This window comes from Anomaloglossus baeobatrachus, chromosome 4 (assembly GCF_048569485.1).
Source record: "Anomaloglossus baeobatrachus isolate aAnoBae1 chromosome 4, aAnoBae1.hap1, whole genome shotgun sequence".
Taxonomy (NCBI): Eukaryota; Metazoa; Chordata; class Amphibia; order Anura; family Aromobatidae; genus Anomaloglossus; species Anomaloglossus baeobatrachus.
In genome coordinates this window covers 18,310,397-18,336,059 of record NC_134356.1, presented here as the reverse complement: position 1 = coordinate 18,336,059, position 25,663 = coordinate 18,310,397, and the positions used below count along the sequence as shown (strand labels likewise).

Below are 25,663 nucleotides of genomic sequence, written 5' to 3'. Positions count from 1 at the left end.
AAAAAAGCTCCACCACCACCAAGAGGGTGCCGCATATTGAGCAGCTCTAAGTAATTGGACATATAGTAAGAAACCACACCGGTGCGATAATCCAGATCCAGGCGGACACTGCGGCTTGTGCTGACGGAGCAGAGAAAATAAGCAACAGACAGAAGACACAGCGCCGCCCGTCACATGTAGAGACCGCGCCCCGGACACTGCAGGGAATGAGGAGAATCAGAGACCAGGAATCAGCTCGTCTGAGGGAGGATTTGGTGGCTCTGAAAAGAGCCTTTGTGTTGTGCTCGGGGGTGCGGGACAGATCTACGCCCTCTCCCCGCGGATGCGGCGGGCCAGCTGGATGTCTTTGGGCATGATGGTGACTCTCTTGGCGTGGATGGCGCACAGGTTGGTGTCCTCGAACAGCCCCACCAGATAAGCCTCGCTGGCCTCCTGCAGGGCCATGACGGCCGAGCTCTGGAAGCGCAGATCGGTCTTGAAGTCCTGGGCGATCTCTCTCACCAGGCGCTGGAAGGGAAGCTTCCGGATCAGCAGCTCGGTGGATTTCTGGTAGCGGCGGATCTCCCGGAGAGCGACTGTCCCCGGCCGGTAGCGATGCGGCTTCTTCACTCCGCCGGTGGCGGGAGCGCTCTTCCTGGCGGCCTTAGTGGCCAGCTGCTTGCGGGGAGCTTTCCCTCCGGTGGATTTACGGGCGGTCTGCTTAGTTCTGGCCATAGCTCTGTATAGAGGAGAACAGAAGTGATGCGAGGAGCGGCGGGAGCAGAGTATTTATCCTCCTGTGCGCGTCCTCATTGGTCTTTGAAAAACACGCCCCCTTCACGCTATTAAGTATTAAACACACAAAAGACGTTAACAATCGCCTAATGTCTCTAACCAATCATTTTTCAGATGAAGTACATCCCTTCAGAAACCCCGCCCTTCTCCCCTCCCACTCTGTACACCCGAACCTGTTACCACACTTTTCAGGTCGCTGTAAACAGATGTCACATCCCGGCTGCACGCGGCTCTGGAGCAGCCGCCACCGATGTAACTGCAGCTCCATCTCCCCGCACACAGCGCTGTACAGTGCAGCTCCCGCATAATCACTACATCCCCGAGAACTCTGCTCCCGACATGCAGACACGGGTTCAGTGTCGACATTCCCTTGTACGAGATCACCGCGCAAATCTACATAGCGGAAAAACTCGGCAATGATCATACAGAGGAGACTAAGTGATAAAACTGATCATACAGCTCTGCAGGACAAGGTGGTGGCACTGATCATACAGCTCTGCAGGACAAGGTGGTGGCACTGATCATACAGCTCTGCAGGACAAGGTGGTGGCATTGATCATACAGCTCTGCAGGACAAGGTGGTGGCACTGATCATACAGCTCTGCAGGACAAGGTGGTGGCACTGATCATACAGCTCTGCAGGACAAGGTGGTGGCACTGATCATACAGCTCTGCAGGACAAGGTGGTGACACTGATCATACAGCTCTGCAGGACAAAGTGGTGGCTCTGAGAAGAGCCTTTGTGGTAGGAGGACAGAGCGGCTCCCGCTTATTTCTTGGCCGCGGGCTTCTTGGCTTTAGTCGCCTTCTTAGCCGGACTCTTGGCAGCTTTGGGTTTTGCCGCCTTCTTAGCCGGACTCTTCGTCACCTTCTTGGGCTTTGGAGCAGTCTTCGGCTTCTTGGGGCTCTTTGCCGCTTTCTTGGCGGCTGCTGCGGGCTTCTTGGCCTTTTTCGGGCTTTTCTTGGCCGCGGCCGGAGCCTTCTTGGGCTTCTTCGGAGATTTGGCCGCTTTCTTGGCTGCCGGCTTCTTAGGCTTGGCCGCAGCTGCTGGCTTCTTCTTGGCCGCCTTGTCCTTCGTCTCCTGCTTCTTGTTCAGCTTGAAGGACCCGGAGGCGCCGCTGCCCTTCACCTGGAGCAGGGAGCCCTTGTTGACCAGAGCCTTGATGGCCAGCTTCAGGCGGCTGTTATTCTTCTCCACATCGTATCCTCCGGCAGACAGAAGCTTCTTCAGGGCGGCCAGAGACACCCCACTGCGCTCCTTGGAGGCGGACACGGCTTTCATGACCAGCTCGGAGGCGCTGGGACCGGAGGATTTGCTGCTTTTCTTGGCGGCACCGGATTTCTTTGGCACCTTCTTAGATTTGGCGGCCGGTTCGGCGGGAGGAGGAGCGGCGGCCGGTGCGGTCTCTGCCATCGTGTGAGCGGGAAATAAACACAAAAAATCTCCTGAGAGAAAAATACTGAGGCCGGAGCTGGAGGCGCCTGTTATATATACAGTCTTACTGCGCACTGATTGGCTGCTGAGCTGCACCGTCTTACGCTTCTATTGGCTGACACTGAGCACAGGCCCCGCCTTCTCCCGGCTGAGCCCAGTGAAGCTCCGCTCTCTCCTTGTGCTTTCCTGCCCGGGATAAAAGCTCTATATTATCGGCTACAGCCGGACGGGTGAGGAGCTTCCGCCATCACTTCTCCTCCGCCATCATCTCCGCGGAGCGTGTGTGGCCGTAACTGCCAGAGATGCCGGGAAAGAGCGCAGAGGATCCCGGGATCAGCGCCGCCGTCCTCCCGACCTGCTCATCACTGAGTGTCCGGGAAGATAAACCTGCTGCGGGAGCTCGTTCTCCTGTTCCCGGCTCTTGTCACCACCACAGGAATCTTCACTACAATATCCATCGTGCAGGCAGCGGATTGTACGATGTGGGGGCGACCTGGAGCTGCTGACAGCCCAGAAGCGTAACACAGGCGATGGCCTCCGCTGCCTGCACCTCCCGGAGCTGGAATATAAATCTATCCCGTGTGTGCAGAGTATTGGGGGGAGGACACGTCCCACATTAGTGGATCACACCCGGAGGAGGATGAGTGCGATCTCCGGCACAAGATTGTGTCTTATCCTTTGTGAAGCTTTTATCTCTGAGGCCTGTAATGGAGGGAAAAGCTGTGCTCAGGCGATGGCTTCACAATGCGACTCACTCCCCATCAGAAAGCAGAAAAAATCCTTGTGATCACAGAAATATTAATTCACACATCTGACACCAACTATTGTGCAAAAGGTGAAATACTGAGGAAGAAGCGGAGACACAAAATGCAGAATCCACACACAGAGCACCGCTGTATATACTGCACAATCAGCACTGATCAGCAGCCTTATAAGTATCCATAATAATAGAGCAGGGTGTAGTGTATACAGAAGTATATATAAATATGTATACAGCAGCATGCACAATATAAACAGCTGTGTGTACAATATATATATATACAGCAGTGTGCACAGTATAGTGTTTTCCTATGTTTACTTATACAGACTTGCAGAGAAGAGAAGGAAAACCATCCTGATGTATCCTTGAACTTTGCAGAATTCTCCAGTAAGTGCCTGGAACAGGGGAAGGCCATGGCTGCTACAGAGAAAGAAAAGTGAAGACATGGAGAAAGCGGACAAAGTTGGTTATGAAAGTGAAATTAAAGCTCACATGAAAAAGTAAAGAAGTTTAACCCTAGAACGCGCAAGCATCACAATCTACCATAGAAAACAAATTACCTAGCAGGCCTGCAAGGCCCCAGGTATGCGTTCTAGGGTTAAGGACTCAAATGCTCCCTCTGTTTTCTTCTTGTTTTACTCCAACTTCCCTCCTGAAATCAGAGGGCAGCAGCCAGGTCTGATCATTGGGGACGAGGCAAAGAAATTAGGAGAGATGTGGAAAAACAATTCATCATGGAGCAAGGCGCCATAAGAGAAGCAAAAAAACAAACTGAAGACGTGCAAGGATATGGCGCTGTATAGGTCCAAAGGCAAACTACGGTAGATACAGCAAAAAAGGTCCCTGCTGAGCCTGAAGAGTGCAAGAGAGGAGGATCATGATGAAGAAGAGGAGGATGAATAAGCAATCTCCTTCAGTCTGTTTTTACTTGTGTCTATAGCATTTATCCCTGCACGTCACATTCACTGAACGTGTAATAAATGTCTTCCAGATTTTTTTTTTTTAAATTGTTTCACAGGTTTCCTTAACCCCTTCACGACCATGGACGAATCTTTCCGTCATGGATCGTGTCCCGGTAATCCCCGCCCCCTGCTGCGGGCAGGCGGCGTGGATCGGCACACATATCAGCTGTTTTCAACAGCTGACATGTGTGCCTACATGTTCCGAGTGGAATCGCATTCCACCCGGAACATTAACCCCTTAGATCTCGCTGCCAAAGTCTGGCAGCGAGATCTATATGCGCGCGGCCATCTTTTTTTCTTACCGCCGCCCCTCCGGACGTCACGTGAGTGATCACGTGACGTTCGGTGGTTTCCATCGTAGCACAGGGTCATGTGATGACGCCTGGTGCTAAGAAGTTTCACTTTCATTCTTCCTCGGCACGGAGCAGAGGATGAAAGAAAGTGACTATTTCTGCTGTTTACAGCGGTATAGCTGTGATCAGCAGATAGCGATCAGCAATCGGATTGCTGATCGCTATAGCCCCCTAGGGGAACTAGTAAAATAAAATAAAAAAAGTAAAAAAAAAGTTTTAAAAAATAAAAAAAAAAAAAAAAACCTAAAAGTTCAAATCACCCCCCTTTCCCCCCATTGAAAATTAAAGGGTTAAAAAATATATAAATATACACATATTTGGTATCGCCGCGTTCAGAAATGCCCGATCTATCAAAATATAAAATCAATTAATCTGATTGGTAAACGGCGTAGTGGCAAAAAAAATTCCAAACGCCAAAATTACGTTTTTTGGTCGCCGCAAGTTTTACGCAAAATGCAATAACAGGCGATCAAAACGTAGCATCTGCGCAAAATGCTACCATTGGAAACATCAGCTCGAGACGCAAAAAATAAGCCGTCACTGAGCCATAGATCCCAAAAAATAAAAACGCTACGTGTTTCGGAAAATGGCGCAAAACGTGCGCCACTTTTATTGGACAAACTTGTGAATTTTTTTTAACCCCTTAGATACAAGTAAACCTATACATGTTTGGTGTCTACAAACTCGCACCGACCTCAGGTATCATACCCACACATCAGTTTTACCATATAGTGAACACCGTGAATAAAACATCCCAAAAACTATTGTGCCATCACACTTTTTTTGCAATTTTTCCACACTTGGAATTTTTTTGCTGCTTTCCAGTACACCATATGGTAAAACTTATGGTTTCATTTAAAAGTACAACTTGTCCCGCAAAAAACAAGCCCTCATATGGCAAGATTGACGGAAAAATAAAAAAGTTACGGCTCTCGGAAGAAGGGGAGCAAAAAACAAAAACGCAAAAACGGAAAGTGCCCCGGGGCTGAAAGTTAACCTTTGTCTATAGATTTAAAATCAATTCCTATAATGTCAAATTATGGAAGTCACAAATATGAAAAAACGTGAAGTGCAAACTGCTGCCTAAATATAATTTACTCATCCACAGTACATATTACACGGGCTTTATTATAAAGCACTCATTCTGCATTATTTACAGAGCAGATTGAAGGCATATGGCGCTGATTCTTCTATTACAGGAGACCAGTTACTGAACAGATCATACAATGCTGATAGATCAATAGATCTGAGAGGGGCCAACGTATTATTATAATTATTCACTAAAGTCTCCCCTATAGATAGTCAATTATCTTACTTAAAAAATTCTCAAGTGACTATTACAATATTATAGTCAGTGACTGAGCAGATTAAATATGTGACAACAGGTCAATGATCTCCCCGCTGTATACTCCATAATGTTCTGTAGATCTATAAAGTATTGGATCCTTCAATATAGTGGTGTATACGTGCACATAGTACAGTATACCCCATGCAGTGCTTATACTCCATCCATAGTGCTCTATACTTCCATATACTGCTGTAAACTGTCATTTTTCTGTTTTATTATCTATAACAAGTTGAATATCTCCTACCTCCTTATAGTGCTGTGTTCTCCTTCCATATAACAATTTATATAGAGCCGCTTATATTTTCTCCATAGTGGTGTAAATCCCCCAGCCTTAAATTTCTGTTTTGTTCTAATAGCAAGCGGATTCATCACAGGCACTAAGGGGTTAACACCGAGCATCTGTGGAAGGAATTGTGTGGGCGGAGGCAGAATCATACTGTGCGCTGATTGGCTGAGCTCTGAATTTGAAATCCCCGCACAATGGCTGAGTTTCCCCCGCTCTCTGTCCTCTGCGCCCCGCGGTGTCAGGGGAGGTCTGGGGCTGAGTGACTGTCTCTTCTGTAGGTTTATATTCAGCGCTATATGGAGGCTTATAATGGGGTCTGTGCAGCATAAAGAGAACGGAGCAGCGACTCCGAATACAGCAAATGTGAACACGTCCAATCCCCGCAGAATCCACAGAAGAATCCAGCGCCTCTGGAAGAGCCAAGATGTCTGCAAACCCCGAGTGTATGAAGTGTGAGCGGCGCCGCTGCTGTATGGAGAGAGGAGGTCAGGGCAGCGCAGGAGGCGGCTTGTCGCGGCTGATGGGAGCTCAGGAATCCACAAGCGTCTCCATTATTATCCCGTATATTCCATACAGCAGTGACGCCGCTCACATCTCATGTGCTCAGTGTGTACAGAAACCTCAGCGCTCACAGAGGCGGCCGTGCTCTGTACAGCGCTATATAGAGGCGGCTGTGCTCTGTGTGGTCTGTACAGCTCTATATAGAGGCGGCTGTGCTCCTGTGTGCTCTGTACAGCGCTATATAGAGGCGGCTGTGCTCCTGTGTGGTCTGTACAGCGCTATATAGAGGCGGCCGTGCTCCTGTGTGCTCTGTACAGCTCTATATAGAGGCGGCTGTGCTCCTGTGTGGTCTGTACAGCTCTATATAGAGGCGGCTGTGCTCTGTGTGGTCTGTACAGCGCTATATAGAGGCGGCTGTGCTCCTGTGTGGTCTGTACAGCTCTATATAGAGGCGGCTGTGCTCCTGTGTGCTCTGTACAGCGCTATATAGAGGCGGCCGTGCTCCTGTGTGCTCTGTACAGCTCTATATAGAGGCGGCTGTGCTCTGTGTGCTCTGTACAGCGCTATATAGAGGCGGCCGTGCTCTGTACAGCTCTATATAGAGGCGGCTGTGCTCTGTGTGGTCTGTACAGCTCTGTATAGAGGCGCGATACATGGTACGATATGGCGGTATATAACACTGGAGTTACAGGGATGGGATTTCCTATCACATTATCTGCAGTGATTGTATATAGATCCAGTGTGAGCGGCAGTGTCCGTGCACCACACTGCGCCGCCACATGGGAAGTGAGGACAGGAACACGGTCGCCCTGCACTAGTGGAGTCATCAGGAGCCGCATCTGCCCACATTACACCTATCTAATGCCCGGCGTTAATCACCGGGCACAACAGCGACCCCACTACAGAACATGGAGGGTTAGGGATCGTGTATAAAGGACCAGAGCAGAGAATCCCATATTTTAAACCATTAATGCCACTTATACCCAAAGTGCCAACCTCCTAATACAAAGTGCACTGTTACAATATTCCTCAATAAACTCGAGCATTTTAAAGACACAATAGATGAGCGGCGCCAGCTCCTGTGAGGACGGGGTGGTGGCTCTTAGAAGAGCCTTTGTGTTGTGGAGGATGCGGGGTCAGCGGCGTCACTTGCCCTTCTTGCTCATTTGCGCCTCCTCATTACTATCCTAAGGCTTGATGGCAGCTGTTTTTTTGTCAAATCACAGCTGATATTAACCCCATATATTGCCACCGCATCAGGGCAAGCGGAATGAGCTGCTGCATCTAACGTGATACACCAATTCTGGGCGGCTGAAGGCTGATATTATCAGGCTGGGATGGGCCAATAGCCATGGTTCTTCCCTCCCTAGTAATACCAGCTACCTTCTTTACCTTGGCTGGTTAACTTATTAACAATGGGGGGATCCCAAGCCATTTTTTTTACATTACAAAAATTTGTACAGCAGCATGTGAAGAGCTAAAATATGTAACCCTGAAATAGAGGAATTTTTGCCCTGCATTACTGCTACTGGAATAAATCAGATACTTGGTTTCAAAATTGGCCAATTACTGTAACCCCCAGAGCCAAAGACAAGGCGCACAACTCTTTTCTCTCAATTTTTTCCAATAGCAGTAATGCTGTGCTAAAACTTTTGTATTATATGTTTACATAGTTTAGCTTTTCAGATGCTGCTGTACAGATTTTTGTAAGGGTGAATATTCAGGGTGCTCCTGTTCACACCTTGTGGATGCGCTGTCAGTCTTTTTATAGTAGTATATTTTTTACATTATTTAATTAATAAACATAAAAACTGCATAAGATCCCCTCTATTTTTGATATTCAGCCACTGTAAAGCAGACCGAGGGGGTTGCCTATGTCATTTGTTTGTTTTTTTTTCTTCAATGGTGAGCCACCAAACACAGACTTCTCAATACTTGACATGGCTGTGATGTGGCCGGAAGTGCCACATAGGAAATGCTTGCTGATTGGCTGCTCTGCATTCTCTTTATTCAGATGATAAACCAAAGCGGGAACCAGACATACAGGTAAAAGCCAGTGTACAGGTGCAAGACTCAAACACTCAGTGCCCAGTGCAAACCAAAAACTTTAAGGTTCAGAATCACTCTTCCATAGTTAAGAACCATGATAATTGGCTGCATCTTTTCTGGTGGGATGACTTTTACGCTCTTTATCGAAACAGTGCAAACTAAGTCCCCTATGATGAAAAAGGATGAAGTGGCGAGTCCCATAATTAAAATCTTCATCTTTATTCAGAAAATTTTTAAGTCCCCTATGATATATATTACAATTTATTTGCCCATTTGGTTTTATCAATGTAAGTATATATGGTAATGTATAGCACTATATGGAGGTAATCAGCACTGTATGGAGAATATTCAACATACTACAGCAAAATGATTATTAGATGTATGTAACATACCTTAGCAAGTATTGGTATGTCTATGATTGGCCGGCGCACCAAGTGACACTTGGCCTGTATAAAGGTCGGATCAGGGGTTGTGCCACTGTGGCGCCCCTGACCTGGTCAGGCACCACTGAGTACTACACCCATTCTGGGACAGTACTTCCGAGTAATCCTAAAGACCAGAATAAGGTGTGTACGCACAGACACATAGCAACCAGGTCTCCCACACCTTTAGAGGGGACCCTTGGGTAGTCTCCAGAGGGGGCTAGCTTTCAAATCTCATCAAGAGGTGAAGCGGAGGGGCTGGGAGCTAAAGTGCAGAGGCTGTCAGGAAAGGAGGAGGAGAGCCAGTCTGGTAGTGATGAGCGGAGATTGCCAGGGTGACGTGCCCGATCAGCGATGACGGAGTCCTCCACCTGCAGCTCACTTCAGTTGCAGCCAGATTTCCGATCACAGGTGGACGACACCAGAGTGATGTCACTGCTGATTGTGCGGCTCACTTAAGTTGCTGCGTGGAGCTCAAAGCTGACAGTCTTGTTTTATGGCACTCGCTGTAAGTATCTGATGTAGCAGTGCTGAAAGCGTTGTGGGGCATCGTATGGGTTACGTTGGACCTGTAGGGTTGCTTTAGGGTTAATAAAGAGGTGGAAGAGGGTGCTATTTTGTCATTTATTTCAAATAAAAGATTTTTGGATTGTTTGTGTTTAGTTACTTTCATTCACAGGTTAGTGAAGGGAGAGTTTAATACAGGCCTTCCATCACAAATCTAGGTCTTATTGGCTGCTGTGGGCTGCTATTAACTCCTAATTACCCCAATCGCCACCACATCAGGGCAATGGGAAGAGCCAGGTCCAGTGCCCGAATTTGTGCATCTTATGGACACGCTACTTCTGTTGCGGCTGTGGGCTGCTATTGTTAGTCTGGAAAGGGCCAAATAACTATGGCCCTAGCCACCCGAATAATATCTTCCCCAAGTTGTCGGCTGGTTATAGAAAAATGGGGGAGGACCGCACAACATTTTTTAAAAAAAAACTTTTTTAAAAAAGCGTGGGATCCCCTCTATTTTTCATAATCAGTCAAGGCACAGCAGAATATTTAAAAAAATATATATAAAAAAAAACCTGACCCCCACATCCTACAAATGTGTATAGGTGCCAGCTGAAAAAACATAGCAAATACAAAATACATACAGCTGCACACTAAAATGGCATCAATGTATAATGGAAGTCTGGTACTGCATTACTGCTATATGAAAAAAATAGATTTTTAGTTTTTGAATTGGCCAATGCATGCAAGCCCGGACACCAGCGGCAAGGTAAATCTCAATATTCCAGGTATCTAACTAAAATTGCAGTACCAGAGTTCCTTTATACATTGATGCCATTTTAGTGTGCAGCTGTATGTATTTTGTATTTGCTATGTTTTTTCTGCTGGCACCTATACACACTTGTAGGATGTGCAGGTTAGTTTTTTTTAAATATTTTGAGTGAGTCTTTTTCTGACTGAGCACTCCGCCCTATAAACCAGGCTGTGTTCATGATCCTTATGCTAGGAGTCCTAGCTGCCCAGACATGGAGGTTAGTCCAGATAGTGGCATTTCAAGTTAGATTTTTTTAGTCTAGCTGCCCAGACACGGATGTTTTGTTAACCTAGATAGTGGCATTTTAGTTAGGTACCCGGAATATTGAGATTTACCTTGCCGCTGCTTTCCAGGCTTACATCCATTGGCCAATTCATAAACTAAAAATCTTGTTTTTTCATATAGCAGTAATGCAGTACCAGAGTTCCCTTATACATTGATGCCATTTTAGTGTGCAGCTGTATGTATTTTGTATAAGGTACAGCAGAAAGCTGAAGGTTGCAGCCTACAATGGAGGGAAACCACATTTCATTAAAATAAAAATAGCTGGTCAAGCTAGCTATCCCTCTATCAAGATATTCTGTTATTTATTTTTTTTTTCTATCATTTAGATCCTATCATATTTTGTCTCTTCTACAAAACGCATTAACAAAAACGCGGCAAAAATGCACCATCATTATAAGGCTTTGGGTTTGTTTACATTTCCAGGCTCTCTGTGACAAGGTGCAGTTTTGGTTGCAGTTTGGGTACAGTTAAAACTGCAGCGTGCACATATAGCCTTAGCGTCTGTTTGGGGATCTAATCTGATGCTAGAGCCATACTCCATACTGATTGGCTGAGAGTCTCTGCCCACTCCAAGTTCTGTGTGACCCGCGGGGTCAGGACGTCTGATATAAAGTTCTATTTAGCACTATATGGAGTCTATGCAGCAAAACAACAAAAATCCACCAGCGCGATCCCCCATCACTAACAGCAACAAATGGACACATACAGCTGTATAGGGAGGATATACAGCAGCCTATACAGCAGTATATGGAGCACGGGAGGATATACAGCGCTATATGTGTGGCGCCCCTGAGGCTTCAGTCACCACAGGGTAGTACGCGTCACCAGAGGTGCAGTATTCATCCCGGGTAAGGAGGAGATCAGTGTCTGTCATTCACAATTCACAAACACACATGAGCCAGTTGCCCTCTCACCAGGACGGGGTTAAGGTAGGGTCATTTAGGATGGTCACCACATCGTCTGAGGCCTCCCACCCACTAGCTCAGGGGGGCGGGGCAACTGATCTGGGGAGAGAGGAGCCACATACACAGTCGAGAAACCACCGGGAACCAAGTGAGACGCAGGAGACTACGGTCGCTGAGAGGAGAAGCTCATAGCTCCCTCAGGACCGGCGCAGATCTCAGGGTGCGGACCCTAGGCTGGTGGGCACCTCACTGCCTGCCAGCAGAATTCCCCGGGCAGAATATTTCAAGTCTTCTGGCCCACAACAGTGCCCGGGACAAAGCAGCACAGAGAGCCAGGAGCATAGGGCGACCCCATCGTCAGGCTCGCACTGCCTGCTATACAAGACGGGAAACAATCACCCCCAGGACTCGGGTCCCAGCGTAGCTACAAGCCGCAGGGACTCGCACAACACAGCGCTGGGAGGAAGGACTCACGGAGCATCCCACCAGTTCTGGCCTCTGAACTATCCGGGATCAGCCTAGCTCTGCCTGTGGAGAGCTGCAACACCCGAGCTGCGTCACCATCTGCCCTAGAAGAGAGCGACTTTCCGCAGCGGCCGCTAACAACTGGCTGCAAACCACAGGTGGCATCACAAATAACTACTACTCCCAACATCCCCAACCAACCCCTTCATCTTTTATAGACATCGTCGGGTTCACAGAACCGGGCCAGGCCGCTGTGACATCCCAAACCGGGCCGGTGAGGGGTAGCCCTCCCCCACAGACCCTGTGGGCGCGTCATATATACTTGGATATTTCCCACTTGTGGTTTCACACATGTTATGAGCAGTGTGAGGGGGGCAGTTTTTAGAATGGTGTCACTTTTCGGTATTTTCTATCATCTAGGCCTCTCAAAGTCACTTCAAATGTGATGTGGTCACTAAATTAATGGGTTTGTAAAGTTTGCTATAAAAATGAAAAATTGCCGATGAACTCTGAACCCTTCTAGCAAAAAAAAAAAAGTTTCAAAAATTGTGCTGATGTAAAGTAACATGCGGGGAAGGTTATTTATTAACTATTTTATGTGACAACAGGTCACCAAAAAACAAATCTCAGAATCGCCGGGATCCGCTGAAGCTCCAGAGTTATAACCTGTGAAAGTGACGCTTGTCAGAATTCCAAAAAATGGCCGGGTAAGGAAGGGGAAGGGGTTAAAGTCTGGCAGAACCAGAACATCCACTAGTTCACACATCACTTATTGCAAATAAGCAAATCTGATAACTTTCACTAATGCCACAATGTGAAACTTCTTGTAAAATGCTGTATACCGCCATATAATGCTGCATAGTCCCTATATAGCACTATATACTCTTCATATAGAGCTGTAGTGTACACTCCTCATATACAGCTGTGCTCCTTCCATAAAGAACTAAATATCCTCCATTCATATAATGCTATACACTTCCATATAGTGCTGTATACATCCTATATAGGACTATATACCCTCCAAATAGTTACTGCAGTTTACTCCCCATATAGGGCGGTATCTCTCCAGATAGTGCTGAATACTCTAGTGCTCTTTAACACTAATCTTCTGCGCTGTATACCCTCCATATAGTGCTGTAGACGCTCTTATGTTCTATACACTGCTATATATCTACAGTGCTGTATACTCTTAATAGTTATGTGTAACCCTAATATACTGCTTCAGTTCTCGCGCTTTATACCCCCATATACTGCTATAAAGTCCCATATTGTTGTATGCCCCCATAGAGCGCTGCACACCCTTTAGCCTTATTCTCCCCATACTGCCATATAGAGCTTTATATGCACCATTTTGCTTTCTACCCCAATAGTCTCGTACACCCTCCATATAGCGCTGTGTAATACTCGTATGCTGGATTCTTCATACAGTGCAATAAACCTTCAAATACACTGCAGTATACCGCCATATAATGCTGAATTTACTCTATATACATTAGATAATGGAGTGGAGTTCTTGCTCCTCCCACAGACGCTGTTAACCTGTCCGAGCCTGCGATGTGCCCAGCCACCAAGACAGCAAACTGCGCCGATCTCCCGCCCCTCCCCCCGCAGCAGGAGCTGTAGCTTCTCAGAAGATGTGGGCGGCTCTGAAAAGAGCCTTTGTGTTAATAACAGTAATTATCTCCACTGCACGGAGCTGCCGCATCCCCCGCACCTCCCAATGTGCTACTACTGTGATAACGTAGAACAGGAGTGGGGAACCTCCGGCCCGTATGCGGCAGCGGCGGTTGTGGCTCCCTGTGCCCGGCTGCGGCGGTGGCGACTCCTTGTGCCCGGCAGAAGCTGCTCCTCTCTGTGCGCGCCAGCAGCGCTCTCCGTGCCCGCAGCCACCTCCAGCACTCAGTGATCCAGGCCTCCCCCAGTTCTCTAACTGCCTCCAAGCTCCCCCGGGTCTGCCTGTGCCTCTCCTTTCTCCCCAGTGATCTGCCCCCCCCTCCCCAGCAGTGATCTGTGCCGTCTCCCCAGTTATCTCTGTGCCCCGAGCCTCTCCCAGGTCTGTCTGTGCCTTCATCTTCTCCCATCATTCTCTGTGCCCCCAGGGCTGTCTGTGTCCCTCCGGCATCCCCCAGGCTATGTATATAACCCCAGCAATGTTTATGCCCCCCAGTCTTGTCTGTGCAACCCAGTGATGTGTATATACCCCCAGTGATGTATGTACCCCCAGTGACGTCTATGCCCTGCTGCTTCCCTAGTGATGTATATTCCTCCCAGCAATGTTTATGCCCCCAGCTATGTCTGTGCTCCCCAGTGATGTCTATGCCCCCAGCCTCCCCAGTGTTCTATATTCCTCCCAACCCTCCCCTGTGGTGTATATGCCCCCATACCCTCCTGTGATGTATATACAGCAGTCCCAAACAACTCAAACCTGGAATAGCAGTTGTGAAATGCAACAAGATCAACATCGCCTAATATTACAGCTGCACCAAAAAGTACAAGCTCCAGCCGCCACAGTGAGATAATTGTTTGACCAAATATATTAGGGTAATTTTCAAGTTGATAATTTTGTGCGGCCCCCGAAGGTTGGTAGAAATTTCCAAATGGCCCCCGCAGAAAAAAGGTTCCCCACCCCTGACGTAGAACGACGGCGAGAAACAACGGACACTGAAGGGTCAAGAGACGGACCACGTGGTGCCTGTAACAGAAGCAGCCGGTGGGAGGGTCAAGAAACTTGTTGCAAAGTGATGATTGGCTGAAAACCGAATTCGAACTTCCCGCTTAGTGGCCGATAGCTCCTCCCGCTCTTTGTCGCTATCCGTGTATAACACGCGGCCTCAGGGCGGACGTTCTGATGAGATTTCTACAATCCGCCGATCCCCAGCGCCCGACACAGATCTGAGCGATCTGCAGACGATGAAGTTGTTTCTCTTTCTCACGAGTCTTAACGAATTACACACACGGCACTATTTGAGCAGCGGGAAATCACAACCCGATACAATCTCCGCCCGACCTGCAGATATTCACCAAGCAAAACAGCGACCTGGAGTGAGGATCCCCCTGGAACATCTACAGATCCCACAGCCCCCGACAGACACCGGATCCCAATAACCGCATCACAGGGCGCATGAATATCCCTGCGGAACCTTCCTCAGTCCTTCGCTGTGATCCTGACTGGACCGGAGCCGCGGAGAGTAAATCCAGCGCCACAGCATCTCCTGCTCCAGAGGTGACGCAATACGATCACTGCACCCGACACAGCAGGGATTGTAGCGTCTCCAGGATCAGTGGCGGCTGAAGAGAGCGGTCTGGAAGACTCCGATATCACCCCAAACTGCGCAGCACATTGAGCCGCTCCTAGTGAAAGGACAATGGTAAGAAACCACCATAATCTAGATAGACGCTGCGGCTTGTGCTTAATACAGAAAACAAGAGACAGGAGACTCGGCAGCGCCGCCCGTCACATGTACAGAGACCGCGGGGAATGAGGCGGAATCAGAAACCAGGAATCAGCTCGTCTGAGGGACGATGTGGTGGCTCTGAAAAGAGCCTTTGTGTTGTGCTCGGGGGTGCGGGACAGATCTACGCCCTCTCCCCGCGGATGCGGCGGGCCAGCTGGATGTCTTTGGGCATGATGGTGACTCTCTTGGCGTGGATGGCGCACAGGTTGGTGTCCTCGAACAGCCCCACCAGATAAGCCTCGCTGGCCTCCTGCAGGGCCATGACGGCCGAGCTCTGGAAGCGCAGATCGGTCTTGAAGTCCTGGGCGATCTCTCTCACCAGGCGCTGGAAGGGAAGCTTCCGGATCAGCAGCTCGGTGGATTTCTGGTAGCGGCGGATCTCCCGGAGAGCGACAGTCCCCGGCCGGTAGCGATGCGGCTTCTTCACTCCGCCGGTGGCGGGAGCGCTCTTCCTGGCGGCCTTAGTGGCCAGCTGCTTGCGGGGAGCTTTCCCTCCGGTGGATTTACGGGCGGTCTGCTTGGTTCTGGCCATAGCTCTGTATAGAGGAGAACAGATGTGATGAAAGGAGCGGTGGGAGCAGAGTATTTATCCTCCTGTGCGCGTCCTCATTGCCCTGTTTATAACCGCCCCCTGCACTTCATTGGTTACGGCACACAAAAAAAAACTATTTAGCCAATAACCACCTGAGGTCTCTGACAAGGACAAAGCGGCTAAGAAGAAGCCAGCAGCTGCGGCCAAGCCCAAGAAGCCGGCAGCCAAGAAGGCCAAATCTCCGAAGAAGCCCAAGAAGGCTCCGGCCGCGGCCAAGAAAAGCCCGAAAAAGGCCAAGAAGCCCGCAGCAGCCGCCAAGAAAGCGGCAAAGAGCCCCAAGAAGCCGAAGGCCGCTCCAAAGCCCAAGAAGGTGACGAAGAGTCCGGCTAAGAAGGCGGCAAAGCCCAAAGCTGCCAAGAGTCCGGCTAAGAAGGCGACTAAAGCCAAGAAGCCCGCGGCCAAGAAATAAGCGGGAGCCGCTCTATCCTCCTACCACAAAGGCTCTTCTCAGAGCCACCACCTTGTCCTGCAGAGCTGTATGATCAGAGCCACCACCTTGTCCTGCAGAGCTGTATGATCAGTGTCACCACCTTGTCCTGCAGAGCTGTATGATCAGTGCCACCACCTTGTCCTGCAGAGCTGTATGATCAGAGCCACCACCTTGTCCTGCAGAGCTGTATGATCAGAGCCACCACCTTGTCCTGCAGAGCTGTATGATCAGTGCCACCACCTTGTCCTGCAGAGCTGTATGATCAGTGCCACCACCTTGTCCTGCAGAGCTGTATGATCAGTGTCACCACCATATCCTGCAGAGCTGTATGATCAGTGCCACCACCTTGTCCTGCAGAGCTGTATGATCAGTGTCACCACCTTGTCCTGCAGAGCTGTATGATCAGTGCCACCACCTTGTCCTGCAGAGCTGTATGATCAGTGCCACCACCTTGTCCTGCAGAGCTGTATGATCAGAGCCACCACCTTGTCCTGCAGAGCTGTATGATCAGTGCCACAACCTTGTCCTGCAGAGCTGTATGATCACTGCCACTCTTGTCCTGCAGAGCTGTGTGATCAGTGTCACTCTTGTCCCCCTATGATCAGTATTTGTATTTCTCGCTATGTAGATCTCCGCGGTGATCTCGTGTACAGGGGGCGGTAGATGATTATGTTGCCGGGGGATGTAGTGATAATGCGGGGGCTGCACTGTACAGCGCTGTGTGCGGGGAGATGGAGCTGCAGTTACATCGGTGGCGGCTGCTCCAGAGCCGCGTGTAGCCGGGAAGTGACAGTTTATTAGAGCGGCGGGAAATGAGTGAGTTGCTGAGCGCATCATGGGAGGGGGGAGATGCGGGACCACTAAGGGGGAGGGACACAAGCAGGGTTACAACAGGGGCGGGGTTACCTAGGGGGATTCTAAAGGGCGGAGCTTCTTCTGAGAGCTTCTTCTGAATATTGATTGGTCAGAGACATAGGATGATTATTGGCTGTATTATTTTCTTTTGTGTCATAACTAATAGAGTACAGGGAGCGTGTTTCTGCAGACCAATGACGACACGCACAGGAAAAAGCGGGGTTACAAGCGTGGCGAGCAGACTGAGGGGCGGCGCTTCATCTGAAAAGTAATTAGTCAGAGACCTCAGGTGGTTATTGGCTAGATAGTTTTCTTTTGTGTGATGTAACCAATGGAGTGCAGGGGGCGGTTATAAACAGGCCAATGAGGACGCGCACAGGAGGATAAATACTCTGCTCCCGCCGCTCCTCTCATCACTCCTGTTCTCTTCTATACAGAGCTATGGCCAGAACTAAGCAGACCGCCCGTAAATCCACCGGAGGGAAAGCTCCCCGCAAGCAGCTGGCCACTAAGGCCGCCAGGAAGAGCGCTCCCGCCACCGGCGGAGTGAAGAAGCCGCATCGCTACCGGCCGGGGACAGTCGCCCTCCGGGAGATCCGCCGCTACCAGAAATCCACCGAGCTGCTGATCCGGAAGCTTCCCTTCCAGCGCCTGGTGAGAGAGATCGCCCAGGATTTCAAGACGGATCTGCGCTTCCAGAGCTCGGCCGTCATGGCCCTGCAGGAGGCCAGCGAGGCTTATCTGGTGGGGCTGTTCGAGGACACCAACCTGTGCGCCATCCACGCCAAGAGGGTCACCATCATGCCCAAAGACATCCAGCTGGCCCGCCGGATCCGCGGGGAGAGGGCGTAGATCTGTCCCGCACCCCCGAGCACAACACAAAGGCTCTTTTCAGAGCCACCAAATCCTCCCTCAGACGAGCTGATTCCTGCATCTGATTCTGCTTCTTTCCCGCGGTCTCTGTACATCTGACGGACGGCGCTGCCGAGTCTCCTGTTTTCTCTGCTTCAGCACAACCCGCACTGTCCGCCTGTGTCTGGATTATTATTATGGTGGTTTCTTACCATCTGTCCTTTCACTAGGAGCGGCTCAATGTGCGGCGCAGTTGGGGCTGATGTCGGAGCTGCTTTATTCCCCCTATAATATTATGTCTTCCAGACCGCTCTATTGTAACAGTCTTTTCTCAGACGCCACTGATCCTGGAGACGCTACAATCCCTGCTGTGTCGGGTGCAGTGATCGGATTGTGTGACGCTGGAGCAGGAGATGCTGTGGCGATGGATTTACTCTCCGCGGCTCCGGTCCCGTCAGGATCAGTGAAGGACGGAGGAAAGTTCCGCAGCGATGTTCATGCGCCCTGTGATGCGGTTATTGGGATCCAGTGTGTGATGTCGGGGGCTGTGGGATCTGTAGATGTTCCAGGGGGATCCTCACTCCAGGTCGCTGTTCTGCTTGGAGAATATCTGCAGGTCGGGCGGAGATTGTATCGGGCTGTGATTTCGCGCTGCTCCAAATAGTGCCGTGTTTGTAATTCGTTAAGACTCGTGAGAAAGAGAAACAACTTCAGCATCTGCAGATCGCACAGATCTGTGTCGGGCGCTGGGAATCGTCGGATTGTAGAAATCTCATCAGAACGTCCGCCCTGAGGCCGCGTGTTATACACGGATGGCGACAAAGACCGGGAGGAGCTATCGGCCACTAAGCGGGAAGTTCAAATTCGGTTTTCATCCAATCATCACTTTGCAGCAAGTTTCCAGCTCCATGGACAGAAAAATATTTATTGTCTCCTGTTATATAACACAATATGGCAGTATGCAACAGTACTTGTAGGTATACAGGATTATATGAGGACTATACACATTAGTACTATATGGGCGTATAGATCAATTTGTTGTATGTACAGTATATGGGAGTGGCATGTGGGAGTGTACAGCAGTAATATTTATGGCACTATATGGGGGTTATATAACAGTATATGGAGATATTCGGAATAATATTGGAATATACAGCACTATATGAGGTTTACTGGAATGAAGGTTGTGTCTATATTTAACATAACGCGGTAGAAGCGGGAAAATAACCGGACAATGAGCGGGAAATTCAAAATCACCTGTGAGGACGGGGCCAGCTCCTGTGAGGACGGGGCCAGCTCCTGTGAGGACGGGGTGGTGGCTCTTAGAAGAGCCTTTGTGTTGTGGAGGATGCGGGGTCAGCGGCGTCACTTGCCCTTCTTGCTGCTCTCCGTCTTCTTGGGCAGCAGCACGGCCTGGATGTTGGGCAGGACGCCTCCCTGGGCGATGGTCACCCCACCCAGCAGCCTGTTCAGCTCCTCGTCATTGCGCACGGCCAGCTGCAGGTGCCGGGGGATGATGCGGGTCTTCTTGTTGTCCCGGGCGGCATTGCCGGCCAATTCCAGGATCTCAGCGGTCAGATACTCCAGCACAGCGGCCAGATAGACCGGAGCGCCGGCGCCCACCCTCTCGGCGTAGTTGCCCTTGCGGAGAAGCCTGTGCACACGACCGACCGGGAACTGCAGTCCTGCCCGGGATGAGCGGGTCTTGGCCTTAGCTCGGGTCTTCCCTCCTTGTTTACCGCGTCCAGACATGTTTCCTGAGCGTTCAAATATCAGCAGATAGAAAAATCAGATGTGACGCGTGTGCCGGCTCCGGAGTATTTTATAAGCTGCTGCTCCGCCCTCCTCTCCTGTCATTGACTGACTCTGAAGTCATCCATGTAAATGAGACTTGTGGATCCATCAATAAGCTGCAGGGGCGGTGATCATGACGTTTACACTGGTCACATGCCTTTGTCACCCAATAGAACAGCGATGTGACAGCAGTGTTCATTTGCATGGCCGGGCTATAAATACGGCCGCTCGGGGAGGAGCAGGATCATTATTCTCTCTCCAGTGAAGAGATCTCTCTGCTCTCATCATGCCTGATCCCGCCAAGTCCGCCCCAGCGCCCAAGAAGGGCTCCAAGAAAGCCGTGATCAAGACTCAGAAGAAGGACGGCAAGAAGCGGAGGAAGAGCCGGAAGGAGAGCTATGCCATCTACGTGTACAAGGTGCTGAAGCAGGTGCACCCCGACACCGGCATCTCCTCCAAGGCCATGGGCATCATGAACTGCTTCGTCGGTGACATCTTCGAGCGCATCGCAGGGGAAGCCTCCCGCCTGGCGCACTACAACAAGCGCCACACCATCACCTCCCGGGAGATCCAGACCGCCGTGCGCCTGCTGCTGCCCGGAGAGCTGGCCAAGCACGCCGTGTCCGAGGGCACCAAGGCCGTCACCAAGTACACCAGCGCCAAGTGATCACCACCGCTGCCCCGCACCACAAAGGCTCTTCTAAGAGCCACCACATTGTCTGATCTGAGCTTTATACTGAACTGTATGGGGTACACAGCACAATCACGCGTTATATAGGGTTATAATTAGACTATACAGCACTTTTTTTTTTTTTATAGATGTGTAGCACAATATTGCGGTATACAGGACTAGATTAGGAATATACTGCACTATACAGAGCTATGGGGTTATATGGCAATGTCAGCATACAAAGCTATTTGGAAATATATGGCGATAACCGTATTATATGGGGATATATAGCAGTATATGGATGTTTACTAGAGAATAACTGGACAATGAGCGGGAGTTTTAAAATCTTTAACAGTTCTGCGCTCAGCCAATCAGAGGAGGGGGCGGAGCTGATAATGCCCCTCGGAATCGCTACATCTGTTCTCTTTCCACAATTGTGCTACCGTATGTAATGAAACTGTGCGCTCGATCACTGCAGTCTGTGCTGCTCTAGAGGCGGCTTTTGAACATCGCGGGAATTAACGGGTTAACACACAGCGTCTATGGGCGGAGCCAAAGCTTTATTGATTGACTGAGCGCTGAATGTGAATTTTGAGAGTTTCCGCTCTTTGTTGTGGTAACACGCGGTGATTCGGGTGATCTTCTCAGGCCGGGAGTGATTGATACGATCACGCTATATTGCTGTATACAGCGCTGTATGGATTTTTCATATTATAATACTGGACTGTTTTGGAGTAAAACTGAATATTACTGTGATAAAGCTTTAAATGGGTGTAAATAGTACAATATGGGATGTAGACAACATGGAAGGTGCACAGCAGTATGTATGGATGTATATGGGGAGCACTCAGGAGTATATGGCCCTGTATGGATGTATATGGGGAGCTCTCAGGAGTATATGGCCCTGTATGGATGTATATGGGGAGCACTCGGGACTATATGGCCCTGTATGGATGTATATGGGGAGCACTCGGGAGTATATGGCCCTGTATGGATGTATATCGGGAGCACTCAGCAGTATATGGCCCTGTATGGATGTATATGGGGATCACTCAGCAGTATATGGCCCTGTATGGATGTATATGGGGAGCAATCGGGAGTATATGGCCCTGTATGGATGTATATGGGGAGCACTCAGCAGTATATGACCCTGTATGGATGTATATGGGGAGCAATCGGGAGTATATGGCCCTGTATGGATGTATATGGGGAGCACTCAGCATTTTATGACCCTGTATGGATGTATATGGGGATCACTCAGCAGTATATGGCCCTGTATGGCTGTATATGGGGAGCAATCGGGAGTATATGGCCCTGTATGGATGTATATGGCCTTGTATGGATGTATATGGTGAGCTCTCAGGGGTATATGGCCCTGTATGGATGGATATGGGGAGCACTCAGGAGTATATGGCCTTGTATGGATGTATATGGGGAGCACTCAGGAGTATATGGCCTTGTATGGATGTATATGGGGAGCACTCAGGAGTATATGGCCTTGTATGGATGTATATGGGGAGCACTCAGGAGTATATGGGGGTAACAGACCTTTGTGTGGCCTTGCTGTGTAATTATACAATGTGAGGCTGCTGCTGTAGAGAGGAGCGGATGTGGTGATAATCGGGCTGTGAACTCCGGTGACCTGATTGCCGGCTGCCCTGCCGCCGTGTCCCGCAATCCGGCAGAGGTGACCGGCGGTCACATGATACCCCGGGAGTCTCCAGGTGTGAACTCCGGTGACTTCAGTGACGTCACCGCTGCTCATAGCCGAGGGCTCCAGCTGCTGTCAGTGTCCCAGAGGCTGTAGTGATCGGTCACGTTTTCCTTCACTACAGCATCATGATGTAACAGAACCGAGGATCCTCGTGGGTTGTGTGGATTATGTCGGACCTGCGGGGGTGAACCAGGGTGTGCGCATATTTTATTTCAAATAAAGCATTTCTCTCGTGTTTGTGTTTTTCTTTTGACCTATAGGGTTGAATATGGTGGATCTCATTTGCGCCTCCCCTTTACTATCCTAGGGCTTGAGGCAGGTTTGTTTTTTTGTCAAATCACAGCTGACATTAACTCCTTATATTACTCCAATAGCCACACATATTGTATATGTTCTTTATCTATCCTTTATAATTTTTCTATCTTTTCTAGTTATCTATCCATTATCCTATCATATTTTGTCTCCTCTAAAAAAACCGCATTAACAAAAACAAGGCAAAAACGCAACGTCATTAACGATGCTGAAGTTGGTTTCTTATTTATCAGTTTCTTATTCGGCAATTTAATGTTTTCAGTTTTTTACATTTTTAACAACAAAAATAACACATGACAATAATGAAATGCAATGCACTGATGTGCCCTAACATAAATACACTTAAAATCAGCAGCAAAAATTATAAAACTGGCAAAAAAAATGGGCATCGAAGTATGTTATTGAAAGGGTTAAATGGCTTTCGGCCACTAATCTAGCACCACAATTGCATATTTAGTGGTGCCCCTAATCAAATCCAAGTGACTCGAGCCTGGCTCAAAAGGGTACTGGCATCAAATTGGGCACACAGCCAATTTTCACAAATTTGAATAAGTAACTGATGTTTTTGAGGGGTTAAATGGCTTTGAGCCACTGATGTCACACCACATTTACATACCTAGTGATGCTACACATCAAATTCAGATCACTTCAGCCTGGCCCAAACAGGTTCTGGGCATCAAAACTGGCATCAAAGTGGGCAAAACCACAGTTTTCATAGATTGCCCACTTTGATGCCAGTCCTGATGCCCATAACCCCTTTGGACTAGGCTGGAGTGATCTGAATTTGATTAGGGGCATCACTAGATATGTAAACATGGTCTGCGATCCGTGGCACAAAGCCATTTAACACTTTCACTAACATACTTCAGTGCCCACTTTGATGGCCATTTTTTTGCCAGTTTTAAAATGTTTGCAGCAGATTTTAAGTGCTTTTATATTAGGGCACATCAGTGCATTGTATTTTATTATTGTGATGTGTTATTTTTGTTGTTAAATCTGTAAAAAAATGAAAATACTAAATTGCTGAATAAGAAAGTGGATGAATAAGAAACCAACTTCAGCATCGTTCATCATTACGAGTTTTGTGGGGTTTTTTTTACATTTCCAGGCTCTGTGACAAGGTGTCAGTTTTGGTTGCAGTTCTGGTGCCATTAAAACTGCAGCGTGCGCACATAGCCTTAGCGTCTGTTTGGGGATCTAATCTGATGTCGCCTATAGGTGGAGCCAGAGCCATACTCCGTGCTGATTGGCTGAGAGTTTCTCCCGCTCTTTGTTCTTTGTGACCCGCGGTGTCAGGACGTCTGATATAAAGTTCTTTTCAGCGCAATATGGAGTCTGTGCAGCAAAACAAAAACATCCCCCATCACTAACAGCAACATATGGACCCATACAGCTCTATAGGAAGGCTATACAGCGCTATATGGGGTGCATGTGTAGCGCCCCTGAGGCTTCAATCACCACAGGGTACTGCGCCTCACCAGAGGTGCAGTATTTATCCCTGGTAAGGAATAGATCGGTGACGGTCATTCACAATGCACAAACATACATAAATCAGTTGCCCTCTCACCGGGATGGGGTTAGGGTATGGTCATTTAGGATGGTCACCACATCGTCTGAGCCCTCCCATCCACTAGGTCAGATGCTCAGGCAGGCGGGGCAACTGATCTGGGGAGAGAGGAGCCACATACACATACAGCAGTCGAGAAACCACTGGGAACCAAGTGAGGCGCAGGAGAACACGGTCGCTGAGGGGAGAAGGTCATAGCTCCCTCAGGACCGGCACACATCTCAGGGTGCAGTGCCCTAGGCTGGTGGGCACTTCACGACCTGCCAGCAGAATCCCCCGGGCAGAAGATTATAAGTCTTGTGGCTCACAACAGTGCACGGGGCAAAGCAGCACATAGAGCCAGGAGCTGTGACCAGTGGCGTAACTAGAGTTTGATGGGCCCCGGTGCAAAGTTCAGACCTTGCCCCCTCTCTACGTACACTGACACTTGGGGTATGGAACAATGACACTGAAACTCTGGGTACAGGATAATGACACTAACACTTGTCTCTTACCCTCAGCACCCAGATTTCCCATGATCTGAAATCCCTCTATCAGCAGCCAGCCTTCTTATGTTCTGATAGCCATCTTGTCCTTGGCACCTAACTTCTCCATGCTCTGTTATACATCTTTCCTACAGCACCCAACTTTCCAATATCAGAGCTGGGTGATGAGAGATGTATAGCAGAGCATGGGAAAGCTGGGTGCTGAGAGATGTATAGCAGAGCATGGGAAAGCTGGGTGCTGAGAGATGTATAGCAGAGCATGGGAAAGCTGGGTGACGAGAGAAAGCCCTTTTCCCCCAGCACAAAACATTCCCATCCCATGCTATTATCTTTGTCCCCTCTCGTATATAATTCTCCAAATACTATAATGGCCCCCACATAGCCTTCCATATAGTATAAAGGGTCCCACATAACCCTTCATATATTAGAATGCAGCTCCATAGTCCTCCATATATAATACTGCACCACAGACCTCCATGTTTTATAATTCACCCTAGGCCTTCATGTATAATGCTGCCAGCCCCCCATGCTCCATGTGTAATGCTGCCCTCCTACCCATGGCCTCTGTCCTCCGGCCATCGTGTACGCATTGATTTTTAACCCCCCCCCCTAAAAAAACAAGCTCTTACCTCTCTCTTCAGTCCCCCCCGCTGCTCTGTGCTCACCTCTCCTCATTTCACCGCAGCTCCACACTCACCTCTGTCCTCGTTCCCCCGCTGCTGCTCCAATACTATTTTTAGGTGTATTTTACTTTAAGGGAATGTGTCACATACAGTTTTTAAACTGATTGAAACCAGATTGTGATTTTTTTTATAATCTGTATTTCTGGTTGCAGATTTTTGTATTCTGTTTTCAGTACATTTATGGTCGCTGCTCTCCTGTTTTGAGATATAGACATTGGCCAGTCTCATAGGCATGTATATACATTACAAGTAGAGATGAGCCGATTCGTAGAAGTTTGGTTTCGCCAGGTTCGGACGCAGTTTAGTTAAAAGTTTGGTTGAAGACCCAGACCTGACCGAGGACCCAAAACTCCATGTAAGTCAATGGCGATCCAAACTTCTGTGCTGTTAAATG

At 49.0% G+C, this 25,663-nt stretch overlaps 6 protein-coding genes across 6 annotated transcripts; 2 read left to right on the top strand and 4 right to left on the bottom strand.

Moving 5' to 3' along the window:
• Positions 1-303: 303 nt before the first annotated feature.
• Positions 304-720, bottom strand: LOC142301043 (histone H3-like; the record flags this gene model as incomplete). Its single annotated transcript, XM_075342062.1, has 1 exon — positions 304-720. A coding segment is annotated over one exon (417 nt), but the record flags the coding sequence as incomplete, so codon positions are not given.
• An 823-nt stretch (positions 721-1,543) lies between these two features.
• On the bottom strand, positions 1,544-2,188 carry LOC142301042 (histone H1.2-like). Its single transcript, XM_075342061.1, has one exon. It carries the CDS (start codon positions 2,186-2,188, stop codon positions 1,544-1,546), a length of 645 nt encoding a protein of 214 aa, XP_075198176.1.
• Positions 2,189-15,436: 13,248 nt separating this feature from the next.
• LOC142301041 (histone H3-like) lies at positions 15,437-15,853 on the bottom strand (the record flags this gene model as incomplete). The annotated part of the gene is made up of 1 exon (XM_075342060.1): positions 15,437-15,853. A coding segment is annotated over one exon (417 nt), but the record flags the coding sequence as incomplete, so codon positions are not given.
• Positions 15,854-17,627: 1,774 nt separating this feature from the next.
• Positions 17,628-18,044, top strand: LOC142301039 (histone H3-like; the record flags this gene model as incomplete). The annotated part of the gene is made up of 1 exon (XM_075342057.1): positions 17,628-18,044. A coding segment is annotated over one exon (417 nt), but the record flags the coding sequence as incomplete, so codon positions are not given.
• A 1,365-nt stretch (positions 18,045-19,409) lies between these two features.
• On the bottom strand, positions 19,410-19,796 carry LOC142301040 (histone H2A type 1). Its single transcript, XM_075342059.1, has one exon. The coding sequence runs from the start codon at positions 19,794-19,796 to the stop codon at positions 19,410-19,412; it is 387 nt and encodes a 128-aa protein (XP_075198174.1).
• A 328-nt stretch (positions 19,797-20,124) lies between these two features.
• Positions 20,125-20,505, top strand: LOC142301038 (histone H2B 1.1-like). Its single transcript, XM_075342056.1, has one exon. It carries the CDS (start codon positions 20,125-20,127, stop codon positions 20,503-20,505), a length of 381 nt encoding a protein of 126 aa, XP_075198171.1.
• The last annotated feature ends 5,158 nt before the right edge of the window (positions 20,506-25,663 follow it).